The 23318-nt window shown below is 40.1% G+C and overlaps 1 protein-coding gene across 5 annotated transcripts in view; it reads right to left on the bottom strand.

The window, feature by feature from the left end:
* Positions 1–23318, bottom strand: part of RB195_019512 (uncharacterized protein) — a gene marked incomplete at both ends in the record, with an annotated part of 25462 nt that extends 2144 nt beyond the window's left edge. For 2 of the 5 annotated variants that reach the window (XM_064187391.1, XM_064187390.1), the window contains 21 exons: positions 1429–1517; positions 2268–2337; positions 3146–3211; positions 3274–3375; positions 3438–3567; positions 3631–3758; positions 5381–5515; positions 5589–5695; positions 5753–5810; positions 5881–5958; positions 7119–7211; positions 8064–8170; positions 8224–8305; positions 8398–8526; positions 10200–10274; positions 10358–10480; positions 12890–13066; positions 13196–13292; positions 13357–13424; positions 19045–19177; positions 23236–23318. In XM_064187391.1, the coding sequence (XP_064043272.1) occupies positions 1429–1517; positions 2268–2337; positions 3146–3211; positions 3274–3375; positions 3438–3567; positions 3631–3758; positions 5381–5515; positions 5589–5695; positions 5753–5810; positions 5881–5958; positions 7119–7211; positions 8064–8170; positions 8224–8305; positions 8398–8526; positions 10200–10274; positions 10358–10480; positions 12890–13066; positions 13196–13292; positions 13357–13424; positions 19045–19177; positions 23236–23318 (2130 nt within the window). Of the gene's footprint in view, positions 1–3; positions 46–1428; positions 1518–2267; positions 2338–3145; positions 3212–3273; positions 3376–3437; positions 3568–3630; positions 3759–5380; positions 5516–5588; positions 5696–5752; positions 5811–5880; positions 5959–7118; positions 7212–8063; positions 8171–8223; positions 8306–8397; positions 8527–10199; positions 10275–10357; positions 10481–12889; positions 13067–13195; positions 13293–13356; positions 13425–19044; positions 19178–23235 lie in introns of all 5 variants that reach the window. The other 3 variants (XM_064187394.1, XM_064187392.1, XM_064187393.1) reach the window with 3 other exon arrangements.

The raw sequence follows: 23318 nt of genomic DNA, 5'->3' as shown, positions 1-23318 counted from the left end.
TACGTGGCATTTGTGAGTTTCCTCGAAATTCTTTTGAGGGACAAACTACATTCATTAATGCATCTTTTGCTTGTTTCCTTAGATTGTTGCTCATGCAAATCCAATCTCCTCAACGAATTTGTCGCAAGTTTTTACTTTATAGGTCGTATCAAGTGCTGTTCAACTTCCAAGAGCTTTCATTTTATTTGCACACAAGCTGCTTAATAGGTAAATTCAATGTATTTTATGAGTCTCTATTTCGCTCAAGTTTATACAACAATTTATGGTGGTCCAGATAACGATTCTCATCTCATCAGATTCAAATTTATCTAAGTTAGCTTTTACATGATGCATTTTATCACTTTTTCATTTTTTCCTCTTTTACAACGGAGTGTGCTTTTTTTCTTCTGTCAGTAGACCACAGTATGATTCTAATGTGCGCTTAATATTTGGAAAACTCCGTCAAGAGGGGAAGCTAAAGCACATTTTGTATGGATATCGCTGTATTGCACTATTGGACTTTATTATAGTGATCTTGACACAGAAATTGAAGCGCAATGTGCAAAACGACCTGAACCTTGTAAAAGTTGAGTAAGGACCTGCGTTCGAGACGACGTGGTGGAGCTAGCGGTTGCGATCGGGCTGGGACCCGCTAGCTCCACTCTCTTCTGCATTCTGAGAACTTAAAGGCATCACCCCACGAATCTGAGGTGGTACGGATTTCAGGTGGAGTATTCGTATACGGGATGGGAGACTACGGAGAGGGGGGTGATTCCGTCCATTTCTTCCTAATTGCCGTAAAAAACGGCCCAGAAGATGCGGCTTCAGGCGTTTTGGCGCACTATTTTGTACAGGAAGTTCGACTGGAGCGCGCCAGTCTTGTGCGGCGCCGCATCTTCCTTGCAATTAGGAAGAAAGGGACGGAATCACCCCCCTCTCCATAGTCTCCCATCCCGTATACGAATACTCCACCTGAAATTAAACCACCTCAGGTTCGTGGGGTGATGCCTTTAACAACTCGTTCTTATCCAACTATGTCAAGCTCTTTCTTATGAAGCGTTCATTAACTAAGAGAAGCTGCCGCAGTACCTTTGGAAGATTTCAACAAGAAAATTCTGATTTCCCTCAAGTTGATCTATGTTAGTCAAGCCAGAAATCTTGCAATCTTGCTCTTTTTTTTACAAATTTTGATAGAAATGATACAATTAAGAAGCGTTTGTGTCTCGAAGAATCTCGCAATAAGCTAGCTAATAGCTTCTGCGCACGTTGTCAACCAGGTATCGCGGTTTCCGTGACGCCGAATCTCCAACTTTTTTTTGTTACTTGAAGTTGTTTTATGATATGTTTCCTTTTTTTGACAAACGCGTAATTAGCATTCAATGACCAAGATTGTTGAACAATCGACTACGCCGCAACTTATGATGTTAACACCTGTTTTAAAAAACATACGGAGTATAGAGGATCATGATCCCGTTCTTCGCTGAGATTAGGAGTGGTGTGTGTCGAAAATGATACTTGCGTGCTTTCTGCATCAGTATCTGAAAAAGAAGAAAGTTCCAGAAGAAGATGAAATGTCATTCGAAGACCAAATGATAGGGTACATCATTCTTTCATAGTGGCGATACGAAGTGTTGCATAAAGAGATAAAGGCAACTGCAAAATTATGTTGTGCAAAATGCAAAATTAAACAGAGAATCCGAAAAAGGTTTCTTTGTTTTTGTAGAAATGGAGCTCGCCGAAATTTTCAATTTTGTCTTCTCACTAGTGGATAGTGTTTGAGACGTTGTCTTAATGAATGCCAAGGAAAAAAGTGAAACAATTATTGCAAACTTTAGTAAATAACTTCTGTTTATATCGACGAAGCAACCCTTTACATCTAAAGGAGCAGAAGAAAGCAGCTTACAGAATATTGTGCTAACCCATACATATATGCAACAGAAATTTAGGCAAGTGACTAAATTTCGACTTTCACTAGGATTGCGCAATGGGTATTTTCAGACTTCTACTTCACTTGGATTTTTCTGAATTTCAATCACACATGGTTCTTCGGTGTGGGCGGACAGCTTTTATATTTGCACGTTCAAATGTTTATAATATGTATATGTTTCTCGAAAATTTTTAGTACTTTTCAAGTGCAGAAAGCTCAGCACCTCGGAGTTGTGGTGGTGAAAACATGGATGACCCTCAGTTTGCACCCACCACATCTTCTTTGGTTGTGCGTACATTCATTCTGTTTTGGTCGGTCACGTTTGTGTTAGAAAAATATTGAGGTACTATTGAAAACGAACGTTGTCTTCTGGGTTTTCCACCATGTGTCAGATAATCTTCGTTGCCTTCAGCCCGCGCCGTTTTGATCTGCTGAAAGTATGCTTTTTGCTGCATGTTCAATGTATAGGATATAGAGGGACATTTATTTGATGTTGAAGAACCTCTTATGTGCGTATCGCTCGAAGGCAGATGACGATACTGACATATTACGGAAAAAAGTAATGCCTAAGTATCACAGCGAAAAAATTCGCTACAAATCCACAAATTATGGATTAGGAGCAGCAGGATGATCATTTTGTCCAACAAAGCAACTTGGACGTTTAAGAAAGACGAAATCGGCCTTCTGTGTTTTCACCTCATCACTCGCACATGTGCAATGAGTTGCTTTGTCGAATGGACCTGTCATCTACTGGGTCATTCATCTGCTCCTGATCTAGTTGATTTTCAAATTTGTGACTCGTGTTTCATCGTGAATTCAGCCCAACGCTGCATTCAAAGATTGAGTCAAAATTGTAAAACAAGGACAACTACAGGGTATTTTTGTGAAAATATGTCCAGGAAAGAATTCACAACTCCAACAACTTCAACATTTAAATTCCTGCGTCACAAATCCACTTAGAAATGATTCTCATTCAGCACCATTGCATTTTTGCCTTCCATTTGGTGACATAGATGCGCTAATTTTGAAAAAAAGTGGGTATGTGTATTTTGTAGAAGTCGTGGTTATCATAAGAAATAATCAAATGGTAGTTGGTTGAAACGACTACTGTTGGGAAGATTTGCGTTCACAAGAGGGACGTCTACATGGCCCTCTTCAGTTCCGAGTGAAGAAATTATGTTTATCACACAACCCGCTAAATAAAATCTGAATACGGGATTGTTCTACATTATTGATTACCTTGGTGTAATCATATCCTACAGTATCTCCATCACGAAGACCATTCAAGATATCTGGTAAGGAGACCTGAAGCAAATGTGTTCGCTGTGTATATCAAGCGAAATAATCTCGCGATTGGTCGACCTTACTTCATAATATCCTACGCGTGTAAAACATAGTACTTCTGCAGAATTCGGCCTCGTTCTGCGTTCTAAAGGTTCTCCGAGACAGGATAGGGAATAGAGACGTTCCTAAAAGTTCATCGTTTATTATTAGATTCGTACAGCAGTGAACTCCGAAATAATAAAATTGCCTTTAGCAATCTCCTGACTAGCCATGTCCCAAAAATATATGGCCGAAAATCGGCACGACTTGGATCAAGTCGGTATATCGTCTTCTTTCTGGTGTGGACCGATATGGATCCACTGAAAAATATTAGCACCCTGGAAAGAAACATAGCTTGGTAAGGGTGATGAAATAGGTAAAAAAAAATACAGGAAGCAAACCTTCGTTCATTAGACTGGACGACCTCATTTTCCTCAGAAAACCTAAGCTTCTGAATATTCAGCAGCTCTTTCATTCGAAGTATGTCATATCCAAGAGTTGCAAACTGTGGGCAGGCAGCGAAAATGGTCTGTAATATTTCGGTTAAGGCAGGTGTAGCACAGTCGGTAAGAAGTTCAACTGTGACTAAACGATCGATAGTTGAAACCGCACTAGTGCTAATCGAGTTCTTCATCCCTCTAGGGTCGAAGAATTAGGACCAGATTTCTTTAAGAGGATAAAAACACCGCGTTGAGAGATCCGGTGCTCCCCTCCCCTCTTCCCAGTCGCTGCAATGCTCCTTTCGCGAATTTCTGGAAGAGCTGAGAGGTGCTCACCTCCCTTCCAGAAATTCGTTTGTAACTCACGCCTATTGTAGGCTGTAAAACGAAGCAAATGGAACATTAGAATAAAACGGATTCTTGTTTTGAAACAAGTTCGGCAGATTGTAATTGGTCAATTAATTTATCAATAATTGTAATGCAGATAATCAGCCAGCTTTCACTGATTCATTTGAAAACATCAACGTTTAAGTCCTGCGGTGCACTGACGTTACTTGCAAATAAATCCCTGGCGCCGTTTAAATAGACTCCTTCACAGTTCTGTTAGCAGTATTCTGAAGAAAAAAAACTCTTAGTTCACTACTGTTAGGAATCGTGACATTCAAAACATTCACAACTGTGTTCTCAGCAGGTTTCTAGATTTGAACATGTGAAAAAAAAACGAGAAAGAAACAAAAACGCACCTCAACTAACCATGATTTGAAAGGGATGATATCAAAACAAACTGATGTGCCGAAGTTTGTAAAGTAAGAGTAGTTTTGTGAATTTGTATTGTTCTTTTTACAGAAAGTCTGGTCGTCCGGCTAAAGCCGGACTTCAGACTTTCTGTGGTATTCCCTTCGCTAACTTTCACTGACAAACGAAAATCAATATTAATGCCCTTTCCTGTGAAATTAGACTTGTGTATCTCTAACAATCTTCCTTCATCTTTTTTTTTATTATAAATAAAAACAAAATACTTCTTAGTTTTCTTTCTAACTGCGTCACTTCTACATTTGGAGAATATTCAAACTTCAGCTTCAAACACTCCGTCGATACTAATATAATGTAGACCCAATTTGAAAGTAGTACTCGAAATTTGGTTTTTCCTCCTGTTTCCCTCCAAAAGTTATCAATGAATGATGTTTTAGCACGAAATGACGTGAAAGACGTTATCATACTGATAAAGATGACGTTCTACGTCAGATCACGTAAACTGCTCGCTACTATTTAAGCAGCCGTTTGCATGAATGTTTCCACTTTCTGAGGAAGGCATGCTACCAACTTGAGGCGAACAAAGAAGATAATATGCACACGGAGGGGTCATAAAGGTGAAAAGCAACGCGTCCAGTGGCCACAGCTATGAAACATCCCATTTACTTTTTGCGACATGTACACGAAGTTATTGCGCACCATTTCGATGCCGCGGGACCCATCTCACCCCATATTATAGCTATATGGCGCCGGAGCGCCAACCCGACGCCGGTGGACCCATCGCACCCCCCTTTTCGAATTTCGTGACAGACAGACACACACACACACGTGACAAAATAAGCCCGTTACTATATATCATGATCGTGATATTCAACAAGCTACATTATCAGGTATGCATTGGTGTTACAACTCCTTTCTATCCGTTTAAAATGGCCTCTTCGAAAGGGTGTAGAGTAACCTGAATCAGCTTCAACATAGCGTTAACATTGAGGCCATTGCCTCTTTCGGTCTCCGTCTGGCGAAACCATTCCAATGTTTGCTGATCCTTGTGTATTCCAGCTCGGCGACTATTCCACATTTTGTCAGAATCATCCTTAATGCAATGCAGTAATGAACAAAATGCGTTCATAGGCAGTGGCTAGGAAAGAAGGGAAATGCGAAATTACTTCTATGTCTCCGAAGACCTCTTCGATAACGTCTTCGAATGTGATGATTCCAATCACTTTATACCTCGTGTAGGCGAAACGAATCACTCCACAGAGGTGGTGCTCACCTACACATATGTAGTAGCAGCAAGGAAAATTTAGTTCCAGCCAAGTGTTAGAAGTACCTTTCATCATCTCCTGCATAACTGACTCGCCTTTCTGCGATGCCAAAACGAAGCGCATCTAGAACACATCCGTTTGCGCGGGGTTAAAATATGGGTGTCGAATGAAGAGTAGCAATCATTTCTCAAACCTGTGAACGAACAGGATCAACCCGGCTAATGACGTCTCTCACTGTCCAGTTCTGATCAATTGTCATTGTGGCAAGATCCTTAATGATCATCGCAATAACCACTGTGAGTTTCCTTTTCCAGACCTTACGAATGCGACGACGTCGAAATGTTGGATGTAAATAAATATTGCTAATAATCCTGACCTACTGCAATTTAAAGGCGGCATATTATGAAACTAACATGTTACAACCCTTCCACGAAAAGATAGGGTAATAGTGTGGATGATAGGTATGAGCACGGAAACACTCAACTCCTAATTGTGCTAAAAAATGTCTGGGAAGGGTCTTGTCGTCCCCGATAGCAGAATTAAAGATGATCGCGCCTTGTTATCAACTATTTTTGGTGCTCCCAGCCTAAAGATGTTCCTTCGTGCTCTGCTCATCATCACAGAGTTGCAAACCACTCAAAGACATGCTTGGGAATTACGTTGGATCTATTGTACACGAAATGGATTGTGTCGAAAATCTATGTAAGCATTATTCTTAGTCTGAGACCAAATTTCATCATTACACATCTTAGAAATTTCAGAAACCTAAGAACGATGGTACCGTATTTCATAGCATGTTGCATAATCGACTCCAGTGTTTGAAATTCTAATGCCTATTATCTACTAGCCCTACGGCGTTGAGGAATTGACTATCAGCATTTTTTCAAAATCAATAATAGAATGAGTCGCTTTCAGTTCTCTCGTCACAATCAACGATTTTAGAGCCTAGGAAGGTAATCGGCAGTCCGATGATACCCTGTTCGCTGAGGAAAACGCTCGCAAACTAGTTCACAAATAGTGAACATCTGAGTGAGTTTTAGCTTTGCTAAAGTTTCATCCGTGTATAATATTTCCTTTCCGCACTTTTCGAGCACAAAGCCTCGACTCCGCAGAAGTTCCACAGAGATTTGTGGTTAGCGGCACTGGTAAAAGATCTGGGATCATTGTTGAAAATACGGTGAAGCTGTTTTCCGTGTCAAGGGGGCCTATCTGTTTTAGGAATGCTAGGGACTGTTATTGGATTTTTTGCTTGCATTTCTCTCTTCAGCATTCTCTGTTCTTGGAAGGACCACAAGTTATTGTGACTCATAGACGAAATAACGTTTTAATCGAAATTAAATAAAGCTTCGTTATTTCTGTCATCTTTCAAATAAAATTATCTTTGTGGTGTATGATAAAATTAAGGTGAGAAAGAATTTTATCGCTTCCTACCTTTACATTCAGAACTGCGCTAATATTTGATTTTTTCTTGTCGGCATATACCGGAATTCTTGTGTATCCTTTCTCCAATATAGCCACCAGGAGCTGAAATACCAGCGTTGGAGTATCGTAAGAAGAAAGTGAAATTAGCAGAAAATGCATGTTCTAATCGCAACTGTGCCCATTTCATATCACTAGAGTTAGAGGTTGAATTAAAGCGAGAAGCATGTAAGCTTAAGAAAAAGATCCTCCATTCATTGGTCGTAGTTAAAAATGCGACTTGACTATTTATTCAGAACACGGGGAAATGTACGAGTTTCAGCGACAAGCCAAAGTGCAACGAATGGTGCACGAATTATCTCTGCTGACACTATTATGGGATGATCCAATAGTTAGAAGCAATGTTTGTGAAAATAGTCGATGTCGAGGCCTGATTCTCTCCACGAATATGTAGGTAGGAGATGAGACGTGGTTCACAAATATCGGGGTGGAGACAAACAAATCCAGGAATTTGAAATTTCAGTAGCAGTTAAATCCGTCAGTACCCACGACGTTTGTTAAAGTTTGTCTGATGAAATAAACTGAGGACTCTCAGTGAGGAAAACTAAAAAGTAAAAGTTAAATGCTGCTTTTGAACCAGAAATTAACAGTTTTGCATAAAGGACTACACTGTTCTAGCATCATACGTACGTTTACTTTTTTGCACTTGTTCTGCAACTAAATTTTGTGCAAATCGTTTTGTAGCGCGCCTTTTTGCAGATGTCGTGCTGACTGATAGCTTTGAGTGCTTCTGAATTCTCCCTCATTGCTTCCTTCTCCGTTGAACTCCTGAGACTTCGTGATGTTTGTGAACTACGATAAGGGTCCTGTTCACTGGTAGAGAGATCTTAGCCACAGAAAGCTTTGCCGCCTCGAGGCTCGTGACTAGTGAAACCGTAAAGTATCCATATGTTATACCTTTAGGTCTAGCTTATTACAGTCGCTAAGCACAAACGCGTCCTCCATAGGCGTCATCATCTCTTGTACGGTCTTTTTGGGGAAGTCTGCAATCCTCGCTAGGATATCTGCAACAGAGTGCTGAGCGCAACTAGTTTTTTATGTGTAACACGAGATTCACCTCCTTGTGCTGCTACTTCCATTTTTTTAGACTGAACTTTAATAAGAGTTTTAAGCTTTTCTTCCGAAAAAATTTCGCGCACCTGAAATCGCTACTGTAGACGAAATGATAAGGGAACAACATGGTATCTCTTATTTCCGGAAAGGAAATTTGAATAAGAAGTAGGAATCCTACCTCTCTGCCTAAAACCCAGTCAATGATTTTGCTCAGCGGCCAAGCCACAGGAGCACAAACGACGAACAGAATTAGCGTTATGTGCCTTGTTTTCGCAGCAAGTTTTAGTCCGGAGCGGTTGCATACTGACTGTAAATTAGTGCTAGATGAATGTATTTGTGCACGTATATCAGTGTCCATCCAAGAACTGCTTTAGAGATTTCTCGAATAAGAATTTATGAATTAGTGAACGATTTCTTCTACAGCTATGCAGATACGTCAGTGGAAAGCTCCACAATTGCCTTCTGAACAATTTTATTTACTTTTCACTTGAGAAGCGGTTTTACCTCAAATGAATTTCTTATAGCTGCGTTATGAAAGATCAATAATACGGTTGGAAAAACACATGAGTAATTTAGTTGTTCTTTGCATATAATACTTATCCACAAAACAAATCTATTACAGAAAGCTTGATGCTGACATTAGCCGACGCAACCGTATCGCTCGCCTGAGTATAAAATATATGTCCCACAACCGTGCGAGCAGCCTTCTCATTCGACGACCAACAAGGCAACAAGCATCGCAATACCCGCACAGCATCAATAAAGAATACCAACAAGCAGTGATCTGGTACTGGCAATACTGTATATACCTTTACTGTAAATAAAGTGTATCCTTCAGTCTTGGTCGACAACTAGACGGCGTGGCGTGGTAAGTTAAATCTATCCGTATCTTTGGCGAGCAAGAAAACCCCTCACAATTCCACATTTCTCGTCTCCAAGGTTTGAAAATTTGGTTTGCAAGTCTTGAAGAAATCCCTTCACTGCATTGCTTTTAAATTATTCTCATCTTTTTCGAAAAATTCTCTATTGTTATTTTTTCAGGTGTTTTGCATTTGATGTTCATAGTGGTCTCAGACTATACTGAATGCATATTGACAAACCCGGAGGTGTTTTCGACATGGAAAAACTAACAGTGGTTGGTGCTGAGTTAGAATGAAGATGTACTTTGAAGGGAACGTATCGTAGACTTCGGATGTCGAGATTTCTCCGCAAATATGTAGGATAGAGGGACAGCTCAAGAGTGAAAGCGAAAGTCGAGGAAAAGTGTAGAGCAGATTTGTGCGTCCCTGTCTCCCTAACGATGGAACTTATGACTCGTAGCAGTAAGAAGGTAATCAGGAACGCGCATCGTAACGCAAGATACAGGCATTTCAGAACAGCTTCAGAACATTTCAGGCGGCAGAACAGCTGTATGACACGTTCGGTCACACCAATAAAATCAGAAATGTAAAGTCAGACGGTCTTGGTGAAGGCTATTTATGTTTAGTAATAGTCTAGATGATGCATAAAAAAGTACAAAAATCCACGTAAGTCCTATACCTACCTGCCTGTTCAGAAAAGCAAGGAATTTGAAGGAAAAACTCCATTCAAATCAGTTGTTTTTATTTCTACGACAGATCGTAGTGGAAGCGTTGGTGGTTCCGGTAGCGTGGTAGTTCGGCAAAACAAAGGGTTTGATGAGTTTTTTTTTGAGTAGGATTCTTGTTTCTCAGCGTGTTTTCTTTTGTGGGATAGTTTTACGGTGTAATTTCTTGTAAACAAGTCTGTGAACAAGTGTAAGTCTCCCTTATTTATTGCCCATTCGTTTACATCTTGTTCACACGTTCCCCAAGTAACATCCATAATTGTAGGTTACTGTTGGTAGTTCTTTCACCCCCTTATCCAATAGAGACACGAATCTTTAATGAATATCTAATTTTCACTGAAGGATATGTTGATTTTTGTTTGGCTAGAGAACAATCTTACACAAAAAAGAGTGACCTGTGGTAAAATTTCTGCCAGAAGCACAATCATAATCGTCGGCACAATATATTTGAGGACGGAGCCATACTTGTGCTGAAATTTTCTTCATCACTGATTTGATAATGACGTTAGTACAAATTTAACTGACAATGCTATCGTAAACAACTCATACATACCTCTTCTAGTAGCCAACTAACTGCGATGGTAAAAATTGTGTTTACGAGAATATTCGTCACGGCCATTGTGCAAATGAGCCAGTTAGATTGTTTTCTATACTTAAAAATTTTTCGGGCGTGAGTCTGCAAAAACCAAGCTTATATCCGAGACGAAGTCAGATCTCAGTATGGTGAGGTAAATCGCTCCCCTCAATGTTCAAAAAAAAAATGCGTAAAAGATCGCTGAGCACAGTTCTACGAGTCATGAGAATTTTGTAATTCATGTTATTTTGTATGGAACTCATATATTTCATCTTTCTTGCACTTGCTTCCAAATTAGTAAATTCGGATTTTTATCCCAAATCGTGACATATGGTGGCAAGGAAAATTCAACTTCTGCCTTCCCCTTGCAAGGAAAACATTATTCGAATTCTCACACCAAAAACCATGCAGTCACTTTTCTTACCGAATGGAAATATTACACCGTTTGGAGTTAGTCAGAATTGATCGTGCGTTCTGTTGTGAGGTAACTGCTCCTTGATATTGTGGAAGGTACCTCCACAACTTTCGCCTGGTCCTCAAGACTACACCTTATCAAACTAGCCCGATCTAACCGAACTAAGCATCAAATGTCACCTATACGAAATCTTAAACATGTTTCCAATGACTGATTCTTTGATTTCACAAGGACGTGCGGAAAGAAAGTGAACTGCTATGTTCTTGTTACTAAGTTTTCGAGATCATCGTTCCATTCACTGTTGGACAATATGTTGGATTTACAGAAATGTTCCGTCTTTCACAGACTTCGGCAAAAGCGACAGAGCCGAACATTACCCGCAGTAAAGAGCACTAACAATGTTGGCTCTTGCTTCACATTCATAAGCGACAAGTTGCAGTGATTATTCCGAGGTTCGAGGAAAGGCAAACTTCTACTCTTCTGTTAATGTTTCGCCCTACACACAACAAGAATATGCTGTCTATGAAACAATTCTATGGATTGTACTCACGAACAATTCTATGAATTGTTATTATTATGGAGATGTCCTTCATTGATGAACAGTTCATTGAAAATTATCTGTCTGTAGCAAAAAGCTAAGTGGAAACGTCAAATGTCAAAATCGCACAAACGACGTATTGCCTGTGCCAGTGATGGTGTAATTCATCCCTGTCAGAAAGAATTTGCCCAGCTGGTTTTGCGCAGTTCAGAAACAGCAGAAAATCATACTTCCGTTGAAGAAACTCTTGATGAAAACAAATCGCCAGCACTTTTCTCTGAATAATAATAATTTCTCTGAATATTAATAATAATAAATAACTACTACACCCCGCCGATCCCCTCCCTATTTGTCGATAATGATGCCGTACGTGATCTTGTACATGATTTCTCAAAGATTCTCTGCGTAAATTCTTTCCGAACGGTTTTGTTCGCATGACCGTCACTAATCTAAGGTTTCAATTATTCCTATGACGACTCGTCTGAGGAGTTTATGTGGAATGAAAGCAACAGTAGGCAATTCCGAAAAAGCTACTGAAGTACATCCTTTTGTACAACAGCTCAGCTTTACTAGTTTTCTGATTGTTGTAGACTGTGTTGAGATCTTTTCTAAAACTCTACTGAGCACTGGCATGAAGTCATTCATCATCTCCGTCCCAGTTTATTACAGTGCCACTGTTTTGTTGCGGTTTATGAGTTTGGTCAGGTTCAGGTAGCTACTAGCACTCGTGAAGAGTGCTCGCCTCACTTCTGCAGATTAACCACACACTGTCTTCCTTTTCCCTTTTGATTCTGTGGTCTTTTCTTTTGTTTGTTCATGTACTTATTTCATTTATATAAGTTCTTGCATGGGGCGGGTGTAGTGTATCGGTTAGAGGTCCCACTTGATGCACGATCGATCGGAGGTTCGAATCCGCCCTAGTGCTCAACAAGCCTTTCATCTCTCCGGCGTCGATAAATTGGTACCAAATTTCTCCGGGAGGATAAAAACACTGACTTGACACATCGGCTAGTCACCACAAGTCATTGTATAGGCCAGTTACACGTCGTAAACCTCAAACGATTCTGAATTGAAGTGAACGTGGGGGCGCATCCCAAGCGGATTTATTAACACGAGAAACATTATCCTTTATCCTTTAAGTTGTCGTATGTTCGGAAATAGTCGGTCCAAGCTTGCGCATCCGCTTAAGAAATGTTAGTAGTTCATCATTGCTCGCCTTGTTGTGGTGAAAGTGTTCGGTGTTTACCACTGATATTGTTCACTGCAATTTGCTTCAAGTTGAAAGCACAAGGAAGACAAAGAATGAGGTCAGCGTTGATTATTGTGGCCAGATTTCACTCCTTTCATTTTGTTTCTCTCCGTTTTCTAATTGTAGAATAGTTTTTGGAACAGTACGACAAATAACTCTTTGCGTAAACAACAGCAAACTATTTTGATGTGTATTTGCTTGTCACTGACTTGTATGATCTGATTGCTTTGAGTTTCTATGCGAGATTTGATCCAGGGATACGAAGAACACACTATCACTTGAATAAGGTTGAAATAATACAATACGTACTTTGTGTGGCTCGTCACCGTTGTCCATAATGAGTGCCATATCATTGATACTCATTCTCATGTAGGCAAAATTTGCCCCAGAGCAGTATGCAGAAATAATAAGTGTGATAGCACAGACGAGCAAGATTATCCAAGTAGTGGCGATGCTATCGCTCCGCGGAGCAGTTACTTGCAGCAGCTAGAAATATTATTCTGTTGTTTATGCTGTACTATATTATGCTGTTCATATTGCCATTAGATGCTTTATTGTCCACAAATATGATATTGTTTTTTGTTTTCAAAACATAAATAATGAAAGAGCGCCTACAGCTTTATTTAGAGTAGCAGAACCCTTATTGCACAGTTGAAAAGCCGGATGCTTGTCCGAGAATGGCACTCCCTGGGTTGCATGGAGACGAACAGCACTGCGTTGGAAATACAAAAGCGATGTCATTGTTGAACTACAGCCTGAGGAAATGTTGAACAAACTTTTTGAAAACTGCGTCAGTCCTCAAACGAATAATCACTTTGTCAAGAATATCACTACTGTCCGAATCCTAAAACAAATCTTTGATTAGTAACTGGTAGCCACAATGTTGTTGACTTAAAGGCATCACCCCTCGAATTTGAGGTGCTGCGGATTTCAGGTGGATTATTCGTATACGGTATAGTAGATTATGGAGAAGGAGTGGTTTCGTCCATTTCTGCCTAATTCCCGTAAAAAACGGGCGGAAGATGCGGCGCGCGCACAAGGCTGGCGCGCTCCAATCGAGCTCCTTGCAGAAAATAGTGCGCCAGAACGCCTGAAGCCGTATCTTCCGGGTAGTTTTCTACGGCAATTAGGAAGGAATGGACGGAATCACCCCTTTCTCTTCATTCTACGATCCCGTATGCGAATACTCCACCTGAAATCCGTACCACCTCAGATTCGTGGAGTGATTTCTTTAAGCATAGATGACAAAGCAAGAAGTCCTCGAGCGCTTATTGCTCATTCTTTTCTGAGTGCTCATTCTTTAATACGGGGTAAGTGACTTGACTGGAAAACATAATCTCCTATGCAATTCTATTATTTAATATTTAATGACAAGATTTCTGAAAAAAAATTACGGGAAGGATCGAAGCGGCACTTCTCTTGACTTAACCGTCGTAGAAACGGCAATAAGAAGAAGCGGCTTTCCTACGCAACGCATCAGTCTTGTGGACGGCCCTCGTGCGAGCAGTCGAAAACAAATGAGATCTCCTCAGCCTCCTATTCAAGTAAAGCCAATGAACAGGCTGCTGACGGGACTGAAGCGTGTATAACCAGGAACATTCTGATGTACTTCGTAGGAGCTAAAGCGGTTTCCGAGCCGCTTTTGTTACATGTTTTTGTTTGTGTTTTTGGGCAAGATGAGCTCGTTTCCGTGATCAACGTTTCCTTTGAGGTTTCCGTATTACGTGAATTTGTGATACGCTGCTTTTAAGCAGAACCGTTGTTCTTATGTTTTTGAGCTTACAAGCGTCAACTTTTATACATTCCTTACCATGAAGCAAAAGAATTCAAATTGTTATGAATGCAGAGCTACTACACATTTCTCAATCTCTTCCATCCAGTTCATCTGTTTATATGTAAAGCAGTGTTTTGCTGTTAGTGACTTTTTCTGCTCTTAAACCAATACCAAACAAGTCTGCGCGGGGTTAGCCACCCTTTTCTTAAAATAACAGACGAGAAGGTTCTCGGAGCAGTTCTGTTCAGTCGTATAATTTCGAAAACTCAGAATATACAAAAAAATGTGCTCCTCCAGTGTGGTAATTACTTAATAAACGTTGTTAGAACTCTGTAAAAAAGGCTCATGCTTCCTACTTATCCATATTCTGTGGAAAACGTATCAAGTTTGTGTTTCGATTGCAGGAGCATTCGATCTATTAGACATCGTGAGCCTTTTTAATCACAAGAAGATTCCATCCACCACTTCTTTGTGGTCTCTGGATAACACGCCACGTTCTGTTTCTAAGTAGGGAACTCTGTCAGGTCAGTGTTTGATCCAGAGGTGAGACCATAACCATATCAAAACTTCTCAAGGAAAAGGCATACGGGCTAAAATTGAACAAGCGGATGCTTCGCCTCTACCTCGACAACTTTATTTCACTTTAGATTAGCCTCCCTTGATTTCCTCGGTAGGGAAGGGGAGGTAATACAAAAAATAGTAGTATAAACCAAATTAAATAAATGAAAGTGACCGAAAGCAAAGAATGAAAAAGACAGGAGAAATAAGAAATAAAAGAAGGAGTCCAAAATCGTATTTTAGAATTGTGATACTCAGTTGCGCAGCTAAATCAAAGATCTGGAAATTAGCACAAAATATAAATAGGATATGTTCAGTTTCAGTAATATATTTTAGAAAGCTATCAGCTGTAGCCTTATGATTGCTACTAGTCTTATTTCTTCAATTTCCTCGATTATTTCCCTCTTCAATTAATTTCAGTGAAAAATAAGGATGTTTTCCACGACTCAACAAAGAATTGCTTGTGTTCGAAATATTGCCATATCTATCTATTTAATTCTTTTTAAACTGAAAGAGAATGGTGTCACTAATAGTTTAGTCACGAAAAGTTCTTTTTCTAAAATTATTGTTTCACTAAAGTTTTCTACCATACTCTCTGAAACTATAAAACTTTTTCCGCGGCTGTGGTTATGTCCATATTTCGCAGTATACTTTTTTAAAATTATTTATGTAATTGGTATGCTCTTTAAGTTTTTAAAATAGATCTTTCGGTAATATCCACGTACGAACTGCATACTAGATATATCATTGTGTTATCATGACAAGTGATACAATACGTTACATTTTTTTTGTATAACAATTAGTGTGAAGAGCTTTATAAGCACCTATTATATAGTTAGCCACACTCGAAACAATTTTATTACTGACGTAAATTAGTTTAGATATAGAGCATCTATATTATTGGTGTCCTATTAATGGTTATTAATGTTATTATTTGTTATTAATTTTTATTAAAGGTATCTTGACTGGCTCTTACTTTGCTTTTTGTGAGCTTAAAACAGTTGTAGTAGTTTCAAGAGTTTAGAGAAGTGGTTCTTGACCTACATTTAAACGTTCGGGTGGTCCTGCCCACAATGAGAGAGAGGTATCCCTGAGGCTTAGTAGGTTTGCTACCAGAGATTGGCACTTCTTGTTTTGTTTCTAACGGAACGACTAATGCCGGGGTCACGAAAAACTAACTTCTCATGCCATTTGCCGCTTGCATTACTCATCAGTGCTAACCCCTATTTTTAGTAGGAGTTATGGCAATCATAGCTGATTGAATGAACAGTAATAGGATTGCATCTGAATCCCCGTAATAAGAAAACGAGAAACCCGGCTTCACCAGCGTTTTCAGTCAAAAAAATTAAAGTTTCAGTGCGAGTAGGAACATCGTAGTCTTATATGGATATACCGTAGTATCTATCATCGTACCTAATGGAAATACCTAAAATAATTTTGGGTCACATGTTAATTTTATGTGTTTTTCAAAAAGTACTTTTATTTGACTCTTTGTTTGGTGTTTCAAGCTTGTTAAAAGTTGTCTTTTAATTTGAAAAAATTGTTTGTTTGTATATCTAATGATAATATCTAATTTATATCCATGTGCGAATTACTTATGAGATGTGTCATAATTACCTCTACTTAGATGTTTCGTACTAATATTTCAGAATACTCAACTGTAATCGGTATAGAATATAGATATAGAAAGAGGGTTTTGACTAGGAAAATTAGGATCATAAAAATACAATGAAATACATAAATAAACAAAATTGGCCACTTATAAAAAACAGATAAGCAGAGGTATTACGTCGGAATACATACGAATAATCGGAGTACCAAATGCAGAAAAGGTACAGGTTTGAGAAGTAGTGGAAAAATTCCTAAGAGAAATAGTAAGGTAATGTATTATGTAATTATAAATATTAAAGTTAAATATAGAAATTAATAGTTTATGTGCATGGTACACACTCAGCGTGCATGGAAGCCAGATGCCTAAATAAGGTCTGAATAGAAAGAACAGGAACGGGAATTGAGACACAACAGTAATGAAGTGTGCGACCAAAATTAATTCTTACAGCACTGTAGCCTGGTGTAGTGCCCGGCACGACCTTTCCAGCCGGCCGCAGTTCTCGCGCGCCGCGTGGGAAACATTGCCAATGGCAATGTAGTACGGTAGCGTTCCCACGCGGCCGCCATATATAAGGGCTGGCACCGAGCAGTCGGGGTTCCAGTTCCAGCTCCATTTCTCTCTCGCCACTAACCCGATCTCGGTCCAGTCTCTTATCCGCATTATCGTGGTGTCGTGTTGCATTGTGTCGTATTCCGCCTCCTTAGATAGCCGCACCACACCACCGCAACAACCCTTTCCCTGACTGGCTGCCTGCGGGGTCTGAACCGCAACCCTAAACCATCTGCCGTCGAGAACCACTCAACCATCTAGCCATGACTGGCCCCTCGATTGATCCACCTTACGTCGTGTATATTTGTGCGTGCCGTGTCGTGTATTGATGTCTTAAGGATAAACCCAATTCGTAAAACCCTTTTAACCGCATTGCATCCTAGAAAATATATTGGGGCGTGGGGTCAAGGGGGCAGCCCTGAGGCCCCCCAAAGGGGGAGTCGGGGCAGGGGGGAAGGGACCCTCGGATCGAGCCCGCAGGGTTCGGAGGGGCGAGGCCACCTTCTGGTGGCTAGCCTAGCGTAGGGCCCCTCCGGATCCGTGCAGTCGGCCCTGGGTCCCCCACCGATGCCCGCTGCTCATTCTCGGAGCGGACTCGGGGCACGACACCTGGCGTGTTGTATATCGGGTGAGGTGGTAGTGCTTTTTGGACAGGTCTCTGCATGTAGCTCTTCGTACGTTATGACCGAAATCGGAATCCAGACGGTTTACAGCTCCTCGATGCATGCAATTCGGAGAACATGTATTTTGATAAACAATGTTGTCAGATTGTGCCGCGAAACACTTTTCGGAAATGCAGCTGTTTTGAGGATTGGGAAAAATGTTGGTATAAGTGCCATTTGTTAGAGGCTGATTATTTTGAAGGGGGCGAAATAGATTGGGAGGAATAAATGAAGATTGTGTATAAACAAAGCCACCTTTCAGTCTGCTGACAATAGCAAATCAAGGTCAAGATGTTTGAGTTCGTCGTCGAGCTGCAAATGAAATGAACAGAAGCATCGTCTTTGTGGGAGGCTTTTCTGCCGAAAGATACTCTCTAGACACAGCACTTTGAGGTGAACTGGAAAAAACCCATGTGTTATTGTGAGGGAATGAGAACTTTATCAAAACATGATATGCAATCAATGAAAGAATGAACTGCATGTTTTAGATCACAGTATGGACTAACCCTTTGGAGTCCTGGGAGGACGACAAAAAAGCAAGAATCTGAGATGTTTTCTTGCTACTTTAAGGAGAAAGTAAACAAAAATAAATTCGAAGACAACTAGAAAAAAAAGATCTAACCTTCTATCGCCTACTACAAAAAGGTTGTATCAACTGTTTAGGCCGATGTCGTCCGCAACTATCAAAATTATGAAGCGCCACATGATAAGTAACTCATAGTTTTTATTTCCAATACGCGGTTGTTATCAAACAACATGGTGTTCACTTTCTTGTTCCTTGTTTCTCATTCTTTCCCTAAGAACATAGAGCGGTAATCAAATGAACACTGACCATCAAGAAGCAGGTGTATTTTGAAGTGAGATTAAGAACGGTTTTAGGATGGCAAACCTCCAAACGAAGTACCGAAGGGCCGACACTTAGTTGCACAGGGAAAGAAGATAGATATAGGCAGTAGTAGCATCAACAAACTTCTACTCCGAACTGGTGTCAAAACCGCTGAGACACGTTTTTGGGTCACTTTTTAAAGTGTTTCCAGCAAGCGCGGATCACCCTTCCACGTTAAGATGTATTCTTTTTTCACGGACTTAAGCTCTCTATTGAGACAATTTAGTTCTAAAATTTTTTTCAGAAGTCTACATTGAGCTGAATCTCAAACAGAAATCAGATAGTTGTTGTTAAAGATAATGGCTCGTTCGTTAATTCAGCGAACACCAACATTTCTTTTTCAAACAGAAAAGTAGGAGCTCTACTCAGAGTACTATTCTTGAAATAAGGCACTAAAATTTTACTGTACGTTATTGGTCTTACTTCACATCGATCAGTTGTTGATAGAAAGTAGCTGTCTGAAGGAAGATTTGTCCCAAAAACAGTGAAGAAAACTTCAGTATTTCTGATAACTTCTGCTGGTTCCTTGTTCACTCGAACTCCAAATATCTCAACTCTGAAAAAACGCGCATTTCACCATTTGTTGATTACATCGGGCCTTAGCTGAACGGCAAACGTAAACCTAGTACTATATTAATGAACAATAACTAGGCGGAACGGACAAATGGCGCTTTCAATTCAAAACTTGCTACGAACTGATCAGGAGTTTTTTAAAAAAAAAAAAAAAAAAAAAAAAGACAATAAAATAGTTTGTTGTACGCAATGAGTTATTTGTTAAATATTATAGAAGGAGAGAAACAAAATGGGAACGCTAATCACGCTGACTTCACTTTTATCTTTATTCTCTTTCTTAACTCTTGATCAAGTAATGAGAATGTAGTGAAGAACAGTGAGAACAAGGTTTTGTCAGCCATTTCTCACTTTAAATCCGTGCGACTTAACCACGTTTTTATTATCTATTACTTATTATCTGGGACGGGAGTAGTGTAGCGGTTGGAGGTTCCGTTTTTGCACGATTTATCGGAGGTGCGCATCACATATTTTCTGATAACTTCGTGAAGAAGTTTGAGCATTGAGTTTGACCCTTCCTGCGACACGTTTAATATTTCGTGGTATCCAGTCGATCAAAGCTCTTGTCCAACAAATTGCTGTTGAAATGCACTATGCGGCCCACCTAATTTTTACATTCATTGGCACATTTGGGAGCGTCCCTGATTTTCGATTGACGCAGGTATGTACTTCAAATCCTTTCGTTGCGTGAAGCGGAGTACTCTTAGCATCACTTTTGAGCGTTACATGACTATCGCATTTTCCTACTGCTAGTGAAACGCCCGAATTTCCGAAGCTCAGGAAAAAGTAGGAACACCAGTTGTGATGAAGAAGTGAATTGAAGAAGAACACGGGGTTGAATGTTCTTAGTCCTCATCACTGCATCCCCGATACTCATATACGCTGTATGTCAAGAAGTTCTTCATGTTCATTTTCTGACCCAGATAAATATAGCTAGTGTATTCGGATATATTCATTCCGCTAAGCATGAATGAACCTTAGGGATGCATCCGTTCCTCATTGACATTGTTATTCGCAAATTCAGCCGGAGACTAATCTTTTTGCACATTTCATCAAATACGACCAGCATTCGTTATACCTGAACTATGCTCATCGAAAACGATGTCATCAATCAAATGCAGACGGAGTAACTGCTGCCAATTACTTTCGCTTCCACGTTATCCCCTTCCAAACCTCACATTGCGTTCCCGAGAGTGTCGTTGGATATTTTTGGTGAGGGTGCATTACCGTGTCGAATGCATTCAACACGTTGATTGTGACATTATTCTAAAGTGGGATTTTTTTTTTGGTGAAGTTGCTTCACGTGAATCACAAAAAAATGTCTTTATGTGTCACGCAGGGATTTAATGATGTTTAAGGCTTACACGCTTCCGCCTCAACTGATTCAAATGTTTTCTTCAAATCAATGAAAGTGAAACAGACATCTTGTACTCTGACAGTGGCATCTTGCATCCTCGGGATATTTCTATGAGTGAACCTTTTGCTCGCCTGGCTGCCCTTCATCTACCGTATTTTCAATCCCAATGAGAATTACTCTTTTGAAGAGCTCGTAGATAACAGACAGTAACCAGATTGGGTGATAGCTGCCGATGCCATGTGAATCCCCCTTCTTGTACAATAACACGATTTGCTGGTCTTCTAATATTTAGGGTTGTATTCCGGAAGGTAACTTGTAAAAAGAGTGTAGCCAGAGTGTTGATGAGATCTGGTGCAAAATTCTTCCGATGATCAGTTCTGATCCTGCTGGGAAAGGGTGAAGCACTATTCTTCACAGAGATGATGTCTTGTCGAACTTCAAAGCTAGGACATCTGCGATTTCCTGTGTGACATTTTAACTTTCCACAAGTGGTCAGGAGGCAAGTGGACGTGGCTGTCGAAAAGATCTGAGTAGGAGAGTTGAATGACCTTCCCTATCCACTTTCTTGATGCTATAGTTGTTTCGTCTGGGTTCCGCAAAGTGGCCATTTTCGTCTAAGTGATTGGCGAAGTCTCGACGGGCATAGCGAGTGCTTTTGCCCGCTTCTGCTGCCTCAGCAAATATTGCTGCTTTCCTCCGAGTTCTTCTTCGATCACTTTTCTGCAAAGAATTGCGAGCTCAGACGTAAATTCTTGGTTGTCCGGAGCTTGTGCAGCTCCACGCTGAAGTATCATACTATATAATCCTCATACACTTGATACATATGAATGTATCAGCTCTATCAAGTTTCCGGAGATAAGCGTTTTTTGGTGGTTTTGAAACTCTTCGCTTTCCTCATACAGTCCTGAGTATGTTTTACTGCCGAACGTAATCGTCATCGATTTTGTCTTTCCGTCCGTCCCTTCCCAGAAGCTGAATAGCGAAGCAAAGAGGTCCCAGGGATATATATATATATATACTGATGGACTGATGAAAAAAAAAACGTCGTGATAAAGAAAAGTGTTTTTTTTTCATCAGTCCATCACGTAATCTGCTAGCTATCTTTTAAGAAGTTGTAAGCATGGGCGTATATTTCAGAAAACTCTGTATAGCAAATGATGGAAAGATACACGAGAGTAGAGGTAAGGGCCCTTTTAGGGCGCAGCGCTACGGGTGCAAAATGCAACACACATGGGTCGTTTTTAGAGGGAGGCAGAGGCGCAAATTTATTCGAACATATATAGAGATACAAGTTCAAGCGAGATGTGTGCAGTGGTATAGATCCGGTTTCAGACTGCTCTGCTGGAGTAGGAAGAGAGAATCCAACGGTGTAAGAGTGCTACTGTTGCGCAAGAGCCAGAAATCTAGAGACGTCAGTATGTACTACTTATGAAATGTGCTAGCTCTATACACGTGCAAATACTCGAGGAGTAATTGGAGAAGTTGAAAAATGTCTGTCTGGAAAAACGTATATCTGACTGACAATATCAATGTCAAGCAATAGCTAAGATTGTCATTGAACTTGTCAATCAAATACTTGCAGTCGTTAGGCCAAGATTCAAAGTGGAGCGTCTTTTGGTTACAGCGAATTCGGCAGCAGCACCACCACAGCTCGCTTCTAAATTTGCGCTTCTACAGATTTGCTCATCTGTATTTCCCTCACATATTTTTTGTTATTATTTTTATTTATTTTTTATTTTACTACTCCTATTCTCGAAAATGATGTATAAGATGTGTACAGTACATACGTGACCAGACAACCTCTCAAATAAACTGCTCAATTGATATGATATAAGATTACTATCTTCACCAGCACGTTCATAATGTTTGATAATTTCATATCAGCACGTGCTGGAAAAATATTCCAGAATTTGTTAAAATAATTGTTTTCAAGCAACCGTAGGAACACTTGTGAAAGGGAGACGAAATATATTAGGTTCTTGGTCTGAACTATTTTATTCCAAGTCGTCAAATCATTCGAAGAACTCCGTAGTTTCATCGAAGTATTGCTTATGTTTCTGATAGTCTGGAAGTTCAGATTCCAGACATGATGATACTAAAGCATTTGCTGTTATCATGATGTGACGAAGAATGCATATGTGACCACACCACACTTTGAGGAAAACAGGGACAGAAATGAAGGCTAAGCAGAAATCAGGATTCTTGTCAAGGGTACACCAGCCTAACATCAGATCTCAATTGGATATGGTTGCTCTTTCTCATTTGTCATTGCCTAGTTCCCTCTTAATTCTTCTCTTTCTCCTTCTTCTTTTCTTCTTTTTTGCCTCTCTTTTCTTAGTTTAATGTTATTTGAATGACGAATTCAAGAGTGAAAAAGCTGTGCACCAAGACCTGAGTAAATGAATCAGCTAAAGAGAGACAGCCATTGCGAAGAAGGCCATCTGAAGCGTACCTTTTCGTAAAGTTGTGGCTGTATGATGTGGTTATCGCAGAATTTAGCTGCGCTGAGAAAACAAAGAAACCTCCAGAAAATGGTTTCAGTAAAATTGTATTACTTCGGAAATTCTTATTGCTAAGAGAAACATATTTGAGGTCCAATATTCTGATTTACTTTTTTCGGTAGAACTGGGGACGACCACAGCGAAATATTGCGTCTGCCACAAAGTGTTACTGAAGAAGCCACTCACTTGTCATTTCCGAGAAGCTTCTGAATTAAGAACAGGAAGAATTGAACGAGAAGAACAGCAAACTTCCCAAGGCGGCCTCTCAT

Source organism: Necator americanus, chromosome II (assembly GCF_031761385.1).
Source record: "Necator americanus strain Aroian chromosome II, whole genome shotgun sequence".
In the NCBI taxonomy this organism is placed as follows: domain Eukaryota; kingdom Metazoa; phylum Nematoda; class Chromadorea; order Rhabditida; family Ancylostomatidae; genus Necator; species Necator americanus.
This window is presented reverse-complemented; position numbering and strand designations above follow the sequence as displayed.